Below are 14,216 nucleotides of genomic sequence, written 5' to 3'. Positions count from 1 at the left end.
TGCGGTGCGCCGCTACTCGGGTCATTACGGCGCAGGCATGGCGGCTGAGATCCACTCGCGGCCGCAGAGCGCGCGGCCCGTGCTGCTCAGCAAGGTAGAGGGGCACCAGGACGCCGTGAGCGCCGCGCTGCTCATCCCCAAGGAGGACGGGGTCATCACGGCCAGCGAGGACCGGTGAGGGGGGCAGGGGCTGCGGCCGGGCCGGGCGGGACCCGCCACACCCGCGGTGCCGGGGAAGGGTCTCGCCGAGAGGCGTTTTGGGGTGTTAGAAAGCGCGGATCCTCCCTCGGGGCTGGGGGCGATCGCCCTCAGTGCAGCCGGGCAGGAGCTGCTGGAGAAGATGTTTCTTAGTTACAGGCATATGCGTACATTTTCCCAGGAAAAAAAAAACCAACCCCACGTTCTATAAGTTTCCAAGGTCTAATTGTAATGATACTGTGCATTCTGGCAGTGTGGAGCCGGGTCCGGCTCTGCCTGGCCTCGCGTGTCATAGAATCGCAGAACTTGGTTGGAGAGACCTTTGAGATCCTCGAGTCCCTCCGCCCCTGCCCAGCGCCGAAGCGGCTCCCCGAGCACCGCCCCGGCCCGACTCTGTGACCCCCCGGGACGGGGCTCAACCGCCGCCCGGGGCACCCCCTGCCAGGGCTGCGACATTCTTTTGGATAAGAATTTTTTCCTAATATCCAATCCGAACCTGCCCTGGCGCAGCTTGTGGCCATTTCCTCTCATCCTGTCACTTGGGAAAAGAGACCAACACCAACCTCTCTGCAACCTCCTTTCAGGCAGTTGTAGACAGGGATGAGGTCTCCCCTCAGCCTCCTTTTTTCCAGGATAAAGAACCGCAGCTCCCTCAGATGCCTCTCATAACCCTTGTTCTCCAGCCCCTTCCCCAGCTCCATTCGTCTTCTCTAGACATGCTCCAGCCCCTCAGTGTCCTTCTAGTGAGGAGCCCAAAACTGAACCCAAGATTCGAGGTGCAGCCTCACCAGCACCGAGTAGAGGGGCACAGTCCCTGCTCCTGCTGGACACGCTGTTTCTCAAACAGGCAAAGATGCTATTTGAGACAGGGAAGACTGCAGACAGAGGTGCTTATAGGAGAAGGCACCTCTGTTCGGCATAGATCACACTGAACATGAGATGTTATTATCTCCAAAGAATGAGCAGTGTTTGCAAATCACTGCGTGAAAGAAAACCTGATCTGAGAGGGACATCCTGTCTAACTTTCAAAAAATATAATTACTTTGATGAAACTTAACTCTGCTTTAGCTTATGCATGTAAGTGGGAAATATCTTCTGTCCAGCTCTTGTCTTGCTGCACACCGTTGATGGAGATCGTTCCTTCATGTTGCGCAGGCCTGATAGAGGATTCTTGCTTTCTAAAACTCCAAAACAAATTGTACGGGGTTTATTTGCCAGCCTTCAGTATCGGAAGCAGGCAGAAATGGGCATGGCTCTGGTGTTCCCTACACGCCTTTCAGCCCCTGGAAGCAGACCAGGGAAAGGACACCTTGCTTGTGTCTGCAAAAGGGCTCCGCACAGGTTGTGAGCAGAACCAGAGATGTGGGAATGTGTTTTCCTGTGCCTTCAGCTGTGCTGACTGGATTACCCCATCCCTGGAGGTATTCAAGGTCAGCTCCGATGAGGCTTTGAGCAACCTGATCCAGTGCAAAGTGTCCCTGCCCGTGGCAGGGGGGTTGGAAGGGGATGGGTTTTAAGGTCCCTTCCGACCCAAACCATTCTGTGTTTATCTACAGGTATGTTACTGCTTCCCCAGTGCTGGGAGAGCTGGAGCAACCTGAGCTGCTTCTGTGGAAAGGCCATCCCAATGGCTCTGGTATAAAACCTGCTTCCTTCTGGCTGAAGCAGTTCAGGGAGTGAGTTGGCAGATCTGAGGGAGAGGTGGTGGTGATGTGCTGCTGCGGACAAGGGTTCCTGGCTGGAAGGGTAAAGGTCTTCAGGGCCTGGTCCTGTTCCTTGATACTGGCTCACACAGCGTGTGAAACAACTATTGCAAAAGCTGGTAACATCATTAAGTGGTTATTCAGACAAAAGGAAAGTGGAAATGTGGAAGCAGGTAGCACAGAGGGTCATTGGTGAGGAAAGAGGAGAGGGATCTGCATTTACAAGTGGCAAATTTCCCTGTGCTACATGGAAAGTGATTTTTAAATGTGGAGAGAGATGGGAGATGCTGCCTGAGAGCTCCTGTCCAGAAGCTGCGGTAGTGTTTGAAAGTACCATGTTGAAGCATGAAAGCGCATTCTTTGAAAGGTAGCTTGGTGGAAGGATCATTTTACGGTGGTAATATAAAACTTTCAAAATGGATTTTACATTAATTTTTGTGTGAATTTTGATTTGAAAAGCCTGACCTCGTGAGAAGTAGTAGAGGATGAATGCTGAAAGTCAGCAGAGCCTTTGTGTTGCCTAACGGGGAAACTATTTCATTTGGCATTTATAATTAAGTAAAAAAAAGCAAACAGACCAGCTAGCCACAGCATCTGCTAACTTTATAAGTTTACTGTTACCCAAGGTGTTCGGGATTTGGGGGCAGGAAGGGTGGAACAGATCAAGTGCAAAGGGTGTAAACTTGTCCTGGTTTAAGTTAAGTTTATCAGATATTGTTATTTTTAATTAGCTTTAGTTTGTATGGGACATGTCATAGTGCTTATATGCAGATCGGGTAGAAACACTGTCAAATTCGTCATGCTTAGTGACCTGGCAACCTAAATCTGACACTAAAAATGTGAAACTATAGTGGTGCTTGTTGAAGCTCACTGTCAGCACTTCTGAGAGATTCTGTCTTCACTTTCTGGGGGGAGGTGGCAAGAATGTGTTTTTTTCATTGGCATGCTAAGAATTGTTTTCAAGTGCTAGCTGAACTCTTTAGAAAACAAGCAGTGCAAGTAGTTGAATTTGGAAGAGGAAGACTTAATAAGTAGTTAATTGAAATGGCTAATTGAGTTCCCCCCTGTTTTTTATTTACCTAAAGATTAGCCCACTTCACTTCTAGATGAGCTGTCAGGACTGGAGCAAAAACTCGTCCCTGAAATCTAAAACCGTGAAGTAACAAACGCTATAAGTTTAGGATGACTGATGCCAGATATTTCCTTATGTTGTTTAAAGTAAAATATTTTTCTGAAGCACTTAGAGTCAGGCTCCTGTTCCTCAAAAATGCTTTTTTCAATCCTCAGATTTGGTACCTGTTGTAATAGATCGTCAAAGAACTGTTTTTAAGTGCATTAATATTTGCATTAGGGTTATCCTACTTTCTACATGTGGTAGATATCTTGGTCATCTTTCCCAAGCTTCCAGAATGCTGGAAGCATTTTTTGGGTGCTGGAAGCATTCAGAGCAGCATTAGCAGGGTCAGAGGAGAAAAGGCTTATTGTACAGTTTGAGAAGTGCATTAGATATTGACATATTAAATATTTCCATGCTCTTAGACTGCAGGGCATCATACTGTGAAATGCGTGCACTAGAAGGTGGGTATTTAAGTTTTGTGACTCCTCACCTGCCTCTTCAGAGCCCGATTTTGCCACTTAGTAGGTCTTCTTAGAGTTTAAAATAGTTTCCTGCCTGGTAAAGAGGTAAATGGCTTCCTTTGCTGTTACAAGGCCTGTGTAAAAGCTGCGGGATTTTAATCCTTACCTGTCAAAGCTTTAGTACGTGCTGCTCCTTGTTGAGCTGTGGCAGTAATTCTAAGTGGCTTGCTGGGAGCAGTGATGCTTGGATATGTTAGGTGTGCTTTCTGGCTTTGATGGAAAGATGGTCCTGGTTCGGTTCTTTGCTTCCTGTGGAGATGTCTTTGTTGTACGTGTTGGATAACAAGTTTTGAATGGCACTGAGCAGCTTTCTTTCTATTCCGCTCTCTTCTGTGCAGTTGTTCTGGTATCTTAGTGCTGTGCATGATGAGGTGGGGTGCACCCACTTCTGAGGTGCCAGCGTGGGCTGCATGTTAGCGTGTTTGTGTTCGGTTTGTTTTGGTGTGCTTCTTAAAGGAGAGAAGCAGAAATGGGGATTTTTAAAAGTTCATATCCAAATTAAACCTGAATAGAATTTCATGGTCCAGGCTTGCAGAGGCTTGCCCGTAGCAGACTACGCCAACCTTTAACTGTAACGGTCTAACACTGAAGGTTAGCAGTGTGCATGGTTAGACTGCATTGATAAGAGCCAAGGATGCAGCTGCATCTTTATCTGGGCAAGCTGTCAGATACAGACCTGTGCAAGGAGAGCGGAGGCTGTTACCCACCTTTGGTGTGTGTGAATTTCTAAAAGCAGCTTAGACTGCAGGCTAAATCCATGTCCCTTGCCTTACTGTGGAGTTTACTTTGATCTGTGAACTCTCAGGCATCATTGCACTCTATTACCTCTGATCTGGGATACCTCCTACCTTAGATCAAAGCCTACTCACTCACGTATCCATCACATGCCGTTTAATGTGTTACCCAACTTCTTGCTCTCCTGTTTGTTCACTAAAAATTGTGTGTAGGTGTTAATACTGCATAACTGATTCTGCTGCTAGCAGCAAGAAAAGTACAGAGTTCAAGAAGTGAAAGAGCTGCTGTGTACAAACCCAAAGAACAGTAAATCAAAAGAGGAGGGCCAAAGTATTTTTGATTAAATCTTAATACAGCTAAGGCTGTCAGCTATTTCATAATAACCAGTCAGAGGAATGTGTTTACAAGTTAAGGAGTGAGAAAAACATTGGTTCACAAACATTCTCCAGGAATGTTGTAGATTATCCTCTTGTTGGAGGAATTGTAATTATTCCTATTTTAAATTATATTTCCTAGATTGGGAAGTAATAGTTCTGGGGTTTTTTGAGGGTACAAAAGATGCCATAGTAGATCTGTGAACGCCAATAAAAATATAGCTGCTGTTTTTAAGTTTTGAAACTAAGAAAAGGAAGCGAGGATTCCTGCGCAAGTTACTCAGTTAATTTCCCTAATCTATTTTTTTGTCGGGATACTTGCCATCTCTGAAACTTTTTCAGGACTTGTCTAGAAAGGATGACTACCCCTGTGACCCTGCACAGGCATCCCGCCTGACAGTGGCTCCAAGACAGTGTCTGGAATTGTTGCAGTGTGTCCCTCGGGCTGGGCAGCTGGCTCGGGTACCAGCTGGGAGTCATATCCATCTGCTCCAGGCTTGTTCATGTTTTCTCAGGGCTGAGATAGGCCAGCGTGGGCTGCGCAAATCTCTGAAATGGTCAAATCTCTGCACTTAGACTTATTATCCTTGTTCTCAGCAGACAGGTAACTAAGGCAAATGTTTCCCAGCTGTCATTGGGGATGCTGAGGGATAAGCTAGTGTACAAGACCCTGAGTGAGAGATGGTGTTATTTACCACAGGCTAACAGGATCTTTAAAGTCACTAGTACATACGAGTACTGGTGTTCTGCAACCATCAGCAGCTGCTGTTGCATTGGAACTGCTGCTTAGATTGTGGTATTTGGGTTTTTTTCCAGTTATGGAACTTAAATAGTGGTCAAAACGAATGCTTTAGTGAGCAGAAGTTCGATAAAAAGCGTCTATGTCCTTGAGCTTGCATTGCATGGTGATTAAACCAGGTTCCCAATACTGTTTTGGGAACATGCTGAACAGCAACAGTCTAAATAATCTGGTTTATTTTTACTACCAGCACTCTTCTGTTCTTGCTAGGAAAGCAATTGTCAGTGATTGATTTCAGATAGGAAAGCAATTGTTAGCGATTGGAAGGTGTCAGGAACATGGAGTGCTTGGAACAGGACTAGTGTAGCTGTGTAGCACTTGCAGAAGTGCTTGTAACAGGTTTGAATTTGCCACTTCCTTCTCCCTGACATGCACACCTTTGGCTTTTAGGGGACCTCTTGTGTGGCATGAGCACAAATTTTGTTGGAACGCTGAAGGATTTTTCTCTCCTCTCAAACCCCAGGTTGTTTTTTTTTTCTCTCCATTGTTGTTACTTGCTCTGTAAAGGAAACAGCAATTGAGGACAGGAGAAATTCTTACCAATTGGTAAGGCCATGCTCAGTGTTGCCTAAGCTGAAGATGGTTTATGTTTGTTTCTTTAGGTTACATAAAAAACCCCAACCGAACAAAAAACCCCGTTGAATTACGCTTCTATAAATGTGCATACTTTCCAGCTGAAAGCAGCTTCTGGTTCAATACTTGATGTCAGGGAAGGTTGCAGGTATTTTTTAATGTTATTTTACTTCCTCCTGCCACTCTTGGATATCTAAGTCTACTGTCATTTTAAAAGTACATATCTATCTCTGGGTGCTCCTTTAGGAGTTTCAACATTTTTACATCCTTACTGAGACTGCTGTCATGCAAACCTGCGTCTTTCTAGGCCCTTAACAGAGAGCACTTAAGGAAAGGTAGGTGGGAGCCAGCTCTTCTCGCATACTGACCACAAGCCTCTTCATTAAATAAAGACCGGGTTTTGAGAAGAGCGCTAAAGACTCCAGGGTTGATATGGTGGTTCTCATAATGAAGCAGTTTCGTGGGAGCAGAAGACTGTGGAAGCAGTATTGTTGGAGAACTTCTCTAGTCCTTTAAGATAGAACTGACATTTCCCAAATGAATTTGTCCTAACAACAGGAGATCCACCACAACAACAGGCCTGTAGGAGAGAAAACCTAGAAGCGGGATTTTGGCACAGTTTACTGCTGACCACATTTTGCTCAGTCAGAGCTTTGTATAATTAGATACAAAGCTGTCTGACAGCTTATCTTTGCCAGCGTGAGGCTAGAGAGGTCTAAATCTTACTTAACCAAAATAAGAAGCTTTTGGAAGTTAATTTTGCTAACTCTTGCAGCTGCTTGCTTAGGCGCTCAACTGTAGTGAGGCACTGTGGTGTCGATGATCAGTGCACAAATCACACTTACAGAATTATTTGCTTGGAAAAAACAAATCTTTGCTTCCTTTATATTAATCCCTAGTTTAGTATAGTTGAGCAGAATACTGAGAGGAAACTAAGTCTACTTTGTGAAAATCAGCAAGGCATGATGTCCTTCACTGTGATAACTCCTAGTCTTTTTATATAAAAAATAATTACATTATTTTAGTTAGAAGTGAAAGAGTTGAATTAGTAAAGGGTGGAAGCATCAGAGATGCTCAGAAGAGTAAGTATGATGGAGCTGCTCTGAAAAGCAGATTAAAAAGCTGCTAAAATTGCCTAGGTGGTAACTCATGCTTGCATCATGAGAATGACTTGGAAGCATTGGATTTTTAACTTTTCTCATGTTATTAAGAAATAGCAACTGCTCTTCTGAAATGTTAACTTTCTGACCACAAGGCAGGGTGTGGCTTAATGTAAAGAGGAAGCCATAACATTGAAAGGAGACTCTTAATGCAAAGTATTTAGTGGACTGGAGTAATGTGCATTTGATACTGAACTGGTGGAAAAGTGCCCCCTCCTGTGCTCATTATTAAACTTTTACTGGCAATCCTACATGATGTTTAGCCAATCTATCCCCTGGTTTGTTTCTAAAAAATTCTAAATGCCAGGCCTGTTTTTTTAGCTAGAAGTAAATAGAACAACTCATCACAATGAAGTCTCTTGACGATGTTTCCAGGTACATGTTTTTAACAGATCATATAAGTTTCCATTTAGGAATGAGGAAGTTGGAGTTAAACAGTAACAAGAAGGCAAACAATAGCTTGGAGAGGAAATTTCAAGTAGACTTAAAATAACCTTAAGACGGTCTGCTTACACGCTCTCAGCCTCTTAATGTAGATTCCCTTCAAATGTGCTTATTGCAGGAATGTTTTTAGTTGACAATAACCTTCTGCTTCTTTGCTGATTCACTTCTATCCCTCTGCCCAGTATTTGATGGTCATGAGAGCAGTATAAATGTTCTTAAGATTGCTTTTCCTTTCCTTCCAAGGTCTGATTCTGGAAGGTTAAAAATAAAAATGGTTTAATAAAAAGCCTTAGCGTGCTGTCCAAATTGTCTTGTCAACCTCTTTCAATTCCCATTTGACTGGCTAATCTATCCTGTTCTTACTTAGGCCAGGGGAGCAGTGGTGGTAACATTGCTTGTCTGTCACGTTCACGCATGAGGGATTAGAGGAAACAATACTGAACTAGGTATGATGTCCTCTATGGTTCCATACATCGGTATTTGGGGATGGAGACATCAGTAATGTGCTGGTCTGGAGGATGAGATGCTTCTGTTAGTAATGCTCAGTGTCTGGCTTGCTTGCTGAAGAATGAGTTGCACAAACAAGCTGTAAAAATTAAAAAAATCAGACCTTCATACTATAATGATTTCTGATTTTTTTTTTTAAACATATCAAACACTTAATCTGCTGTAAAACAAACTGTGGTTTGCTTTGCTAAAGCTTGAAAATTCCTGCAACTTGAATTCGACTTAAATCAGCCAGAGCCAAGGAGAAGGAATTAAATGGATGTAATATGTAGCAATTTGAGCTGCAATAGTATTTCTGTTTCATGCTTACTGGAACTCAGTGTATAGATAGTTTGGAAGAAAACTCTTCAGAATCCAAGGATGTGGCTGTTCTTAGTACTATTACTCTTGTTATGTTATAGTACGATTGGTGTACAATTATTTTCCTCTATTACATTTGAGAAGCACAAAAGCTGAGAGGATTGGAGTTTGTGTAAATAATGAACTGGTTCAGACGCAAGGGATGATGCACACGCTTACAAGTATCTTCTTCATGCTCTTTCCACAACACAGAACAATACGAGTATGGCTGAAGCGAGACAGCGGACAGTACTGGCCCAGCATCTATCACACCATGTCATGTAAGTACAGTGCTGGAAATAGAAAGTGATGGCCAAGCGTAGTTTGGGGTTTGTACTTATGCTGTGTGTGGAAATGGGGAGGAGATATTCCCACGAGTGCTGAATTCACTGGATGATCTCAAATTTGGGAACTTGCAGCAACTCTAGCTCAGGTTTTAGTTTGAAGCTACCTGCATAATGGGCGAGATCTCAGGCAGTGTTCTGTCAGAGCCACATCCTTCACGAGGTGAATCACTCTGTGCTGGTGAGGTCTCAAATGCTGGCAAATAACTCACGTGCAGAGTAAGCGACCTTTTTGAACCAGAAAGTTCAGACATAAGAATATTCTCTGCTTTCCAAGGTGTGCATCTTCTTATTTTTTTAAGTATTTAGATGATTAAGAAAGCAGTGTTGGGTGTCAGCTTCCATACGAAGTAGATCTTGAGTATCAGCATGTTTTTTTGATTTTTGAAACATCACTCAGCCTGGGTGCTTTGCTGGGTGCTTCTTTAATGTAAAGTTGCTGCCTAGACATGTACCACATCTGAAAAGAGGGAATAGAATGACAAAATGAAACATCATACAGAAAAAGGAAAGTCTTTAAAATTTCTGAAGTAATTGGTGTCCAAATATTAAATGAAGGCTGAAGAATTGGACCTAGAATAGCATCTAGATTAAAAATGCCAGTTGGATTTTTTTTTTCCTAGTAGTTGGTCTAAATTACAGCAGTTGCTCCATTTATCAGTTTTCTAAGTAGACTATTCAGCCTGTGCTCCGAAAAGGTTTATGCAAAACAAAGTGTGCCTGTCGATGGTTCCAAGGACAGATTTGTCCTTATGCAGTATATCCACTCTGATATTCCAGACTGTCCTGTCTGGCTTTAAGTTTTGAAAACCACCTTAAAGGCTGCACTTTGTGAGGGTCATGGAGAAGAAGGTATTAGTTTAGAACACTGTATCCTTCTCATCCTTGTGATTTGCGGGTTTAATGAGGACATTCTTCAGTGACTTCTTTTCGTTCATTAGGACACTTCATTGTAATTTTGTTGTTGATTTTCATGTCTAATTTTAGCTCTTAATTTCGAACAGGGAATTAGGTCTGTAGAGGCTTCTTGCTAAGAGAGAGGGTATGTCATCTCAAAACCTTGAAGCTGCAGATGCTGAGACTTGATTCTATATGAAGTTGACATGCAGTTGCATGTTTTGGTCTAGCGCTTTACTTTCTCTGATGGTACAGTCCTCAAATGTACAGATCAGAATATTGTTCTTGTATGCAACTCAGGACTCCATTTGAGTTAATTTTAATGAGCTCAAGTTTGTAAGTATAATTGGCTGCTTGCGCTGTTGCTGCTAGCTAGGCTTTCAGCCTGTATAAAATTCCTCTTACTGAGGTGCACCTTGTGGCAGGAAATCATGTTTGCATGTGGTTCGTAGCAGTGTATCTGAGTTACTGCAGCAGTCTACCTTTCTTCAGCTTCACATATGGGAATTTAACTGTGTTACCATGGAATATTATCTAAGAAGACTAACTTCTGTCAATCTACTTGATCTAAAACAGCTTTTGCCCCAAATGAAAGAATTTGGTTTAATAAATTATGTGTCTCCTAATACCTTTATTTCAATAACTGGAATGTGCTTGCATTTTTTGACAGCACCATGTTCAGCCATGGCTTATCATCATGACAGCAGGCGAATATTTGTAGGCCAGGATAATGGAGCTATCATGGTAAGTTGCTGTGACTTTTCTTCAGAACGCAGATTGGAATTGCCTAGATTGTCTGTGAGCACCAGGTGTTGCTGGCAGCTCGTAATTTGTTTTTTCGCTTTTTGTAATGCAGCTACTACTAAATGGTAGTAGAAAATGAATTTCTTGGCAGTTCTTGTGATGTGCATGGGAGGACTGCAAATAAACAAGGGTTCTTCTGGCTAGATGTGAGCCAGCTAGCCTCAAGAAGTCCTTGAGCCGTTAGCATAGCAGTGGACCCAAACCATTACACTTCATCGATGAACTGTTTTGAGGATTACATTGAGCTGGGCAGAGTGCCATGGTGCTGCACTGACAAGGGCTGTGACCTGCAGATGGCTTACATCTGGCCACAAGTACGGATCTGCCTATATCTCACCATGCACATGTGTCTGGATTTTCTTGCTGTAGATCTTTTAACGATGTAGAAATTTAAACATTAAAATGACAAGAGGCAGGGTTGGTTTCTTTCTGGGAAGTCTTCCTGCTGTCTTTCTGTACTCTTGCCGTAATTGCTTTCCTTCTCCTGAAGAGCAAATACATATGTAGGAACAGAAAGTGGATCTGTATTCATCCCCTCTTTTCTCTGCAAAGGAGGGGGAATCTTGTGATTCTCAGATGCTTTAGTGGTTTCCTTTCTCTGTGAACATGAGGTCAAAATAACAGCTGACCTATAAGGAGCCAAAGTACTGCATGTATGTCATAACTAGTGATTCCACTGATAACTACTGTGAACACAGAACTACACACAAACGATTCAAGTGAGAACTCCTTGAAATCCTAAGCTAGACTTTTAGAATTTCAGTAAGCCTGATGGATCAAATAGAGAAAACTCTCACTTAAATCTGTCCATTATGAAGTCTCAGATACTTAAATCCTAAATTCTACAAGATACAGACTTGTTTCTTGCTGCTGGGGACAAATGAGGTCTTATCTTTTGTTATAGTATCCATTCAGCAAACTCGTTTCTGAAAGGATGCTCCCTGTTGAAAATGTAGTTCACTAATAACCTTAATTTACCGTTGGTGTGTCAGTGTGCTATGCTTCAGCCTGAAAACTGCTAGTTTTTAGTGAGATGCATTGCTGCTATGCAAAGTTTGGCCTGTGAGATTACTGCTCTTTTTGGGGTATTAATATTGTTCATGTCAATGTGGCATCTTTTTCTGACAGTTCTGCTTTGCTTTTAGGAATTTCATATTTCAGAGGACTTCAATAAGATGAACTTTGTGAAGACTTATCCAGGTAAACTGCTAACGCGTAACTACACTAACATTTGTGTGAAGGGGAAGCATTTAAAATGCTTGGGAAACTGGACATCATCACAAATTATACAAGTGCTAATATGCTTTGAAAATCTGACTGACATTCTAGCTGTCACTTAGTTGGCGATAACTGCCATAAGATAAGTGTTCTTTTATTAAGTGATCCTCAGTCAGCTGCATCTGAGCTGCAGTCATTATCATTAAGTTAAGTACCTCACTAGCCTAAAAGTGCGATTAGCCAGAACTAATGAGTTCAAATTTTGCTTTTCAGGTAGAGTATTTATGCTGCATAAATGTTAGGGTAAGAGCTTTCTAAAGGTGCATTTTGGTGTTTGCAATTTCCATCCTTACTTTCTGTAGTCACTGGACTTGGTTCGTTCTAGCTGAAGATAAGAATCTTTGCCTTTTCTGTCATCTTAGGAGAGTAACAGGGGTGAAAAAGATCTTACTTTTCCAGAACATAGGGAATGTTCTAATATTTCTAGAGATGCTAATTTCAGCATTAGTCTGCACAGCTTTAAGAGAAATAAAAAACTTGATTGCTGGTTAAAATTGGACTATTAATGTGAAAGGCCTGAAGGAGACTTAAAGACTGCAGATTATGTAGAAGCGAGGTTCAGTTTGTCCCTGATACTGACAGTAGCAATGTTCCTACTTAGGAGAAAAGACTGTGTTCTTAAAGCAACAAAACCTCCCCTTTATGCTAAGGAAGATGACTTGAAAATCTAGTCAAGGGAAGTACTTGCATCCTGGGGACAGAGAGGCTTCTTTCTATTGCTCATGTGACATTCTTCTTAGTGTCAGCCGTTCTACACAGAGCTGAGTGGGATTTGATTGCTGTCACAGGTTGAATATGGTAGACTAGATACACTTCCAGGTGTTTAAAAGTGTAGATCTGAGCGTAACTCCCCTGAGGTTGGGAAAAGAGGGACTTAAAGAAAGCAATTAAGATTTTTAGAAGTGTTAGATTGTCCCCTGAAGTCATGGCCTAACTAGAGGAAGCTGAGAGTTTGCCTGCTTCTTAACCAGAGCATCTTGTGTATCGGGGCTGAACTAAGTTCCTCTCTCTGTGGGAGAAAGGCTTAAATTAGCTGACTGGCATGTTTGGTTCACTTAAACTATTCAGAAGGCGAATACCAAAGAGAACAGTGCTAACCTTTTAATGCAGCTTAGGGTAAGTATAACATGATGATAAAAACATCTTCCTGGAGCATTGCTTAGATATTGTCTTCAATCTATGTCTTTCTGAATTGGAACAGAAGAACACATTGCTTTGATTTTTAGGAAAAACTAGCCAGAATCTTTTTCTTCCCATAGCTCATCAGAATCGAGTGTCTGCTATTACTTTCTGCCTGACATCAGAGTGGGTTATCAGCACTGGCCATGACAAGTGTATCAGCTGGATGTGCACCAGGAGCGGGAGTATGCTGGGGAGACATTACTTCACCTCTTGGGCTTCATGTCTACAGTATCCTTTGAAAAAATCATTGCTACCCTGAAACTGCTTTGTTCCTTTAGTATAACTTGTTCCCTCCTTTTCATATAAAAAGCTAGAGTGAATTCTCTGGGAAGTCTGCAAATCCTTGTTCTGATTAGTTGTTTAGTACCTTTACTTTTGTTAGCTGTTATGAGATAGAAAGGCGTTTTGTGACCTTCAGTTCCACAAACTGCAGAGTGTGCTAGGTCCTAATTTTGAGATGTTTGCCTGTAGCATCTTGTGGGAGTGACGTGGAACTGTATCTGCAGCCCGGCCCATATGCTTCTAGACAAGTCACTTTGTTCAACAGATGCCAGTGTGCATTTGAGTTCTTCTAGAGCACAAAACATCATGAAAACTCTTCAAAGTGCTCTAAGTTTTTTGTCTTTGCTCATGTTAAACTTTCCATAGAACCACAGATTCACAGAGTGGTTTGTGTTGGAAGGAAGGGACCTCATCCAGTTCCACCCCCCTGCTGTGAGCGGGGACTCCCACTGGACCAGGATGCCCAAGGCCACCCCGTCCAGCCTGGCCTTGAACACCTCCAGGGATGGGGCATCCATGACTTCCCTCGGAAACTTGTGCCAGTGTCTCGCCACCTTCATTATGAATAACTTCTTACTTTTTTTCTGTCTTTAAGCTACAGGGTACACTGAAAATTCATTACTAGTACTAATTTGCCTGTGTGCAGTTTTCTGTCCTGCAAATTGCTTTCAGCTGCAGCATTTGTAGCTTAAGAACCCCGGTTGTCTATTCAGCTATAAGTGCTTCAGGGGATTTTTTTATCCTATGTAAAAGACTTATAAGCCCAGTAGCTTAAAATATAGTTCATATATCAAAACTTCTGAGCATGAGTTAAATACTTCAAATTCTAAAACTGTGTTTTAACGCTTAATGGTGGCAGTTGAGATGTGGCCTGACAGTAACTGGAGGGTCTGATTGGTGTATGAGGATTAATAGCATGTTGTAAAAGTGGCATGATTTGAAAGTTGGAAGAAGTCGTC

The 14,216-nt window shown here is 42.5% G+C and overlaps 1 protein-coding gene across 1 annotated transcript in view; it reads left to right on the top strand.

Moving 5' to 3' along the window:
• WDFY1 (WD repeat and FYVE domain containing 1) overlaps positions 1 to 14,216 on the top strand; it is a 28,647-nt gene continuing 14,431 nt past the window's right edge. Inside the window, exons 1-5 of the mRNA XM_054074723.1 lie at positions 1 to 174; positions 8,684 to 8,751; positions 10,382 to 10,455; positions 11,661 to 11,715; positions 13,053 to 13,203. Of these exons, the coding sequence (XP_053930698.1) occupies positions 38 to 174; positions 8,684 to 8,751; positions 10,382 to 10,455; positions 11,661 to 11,715; positions 13,053 to 13,203 (485 nt within the window). The 5' untranslated portion in view covers positions 1 to 37. The remainder of the gene's footprint in view (positions 175 to 8,683; positions 8,752 to 10,381; positions 10,456 to 11,660; positions 11,716 to 13,052; positions 13,204 to 14,216) is intronic.

Source organism: Cuculus canorus, chromosome 9 (assembly GCF_017976375.1).
Source record: "Cuculus canorus isolate bCucCan1 chromosome 9, bCucCan1.pri, whole genome shotgun sequence".
Lineage (NCBI taxonomy): Eukaryota > Metazoa > Chordata > Aves > Cuculiformes > Cuculidae > Cuculus > Cuculus canorus.
Note: the sequence above shows the minus strand (reverse complement) of the source record. Positions and strands in the feature narration are given on the sequence as shown.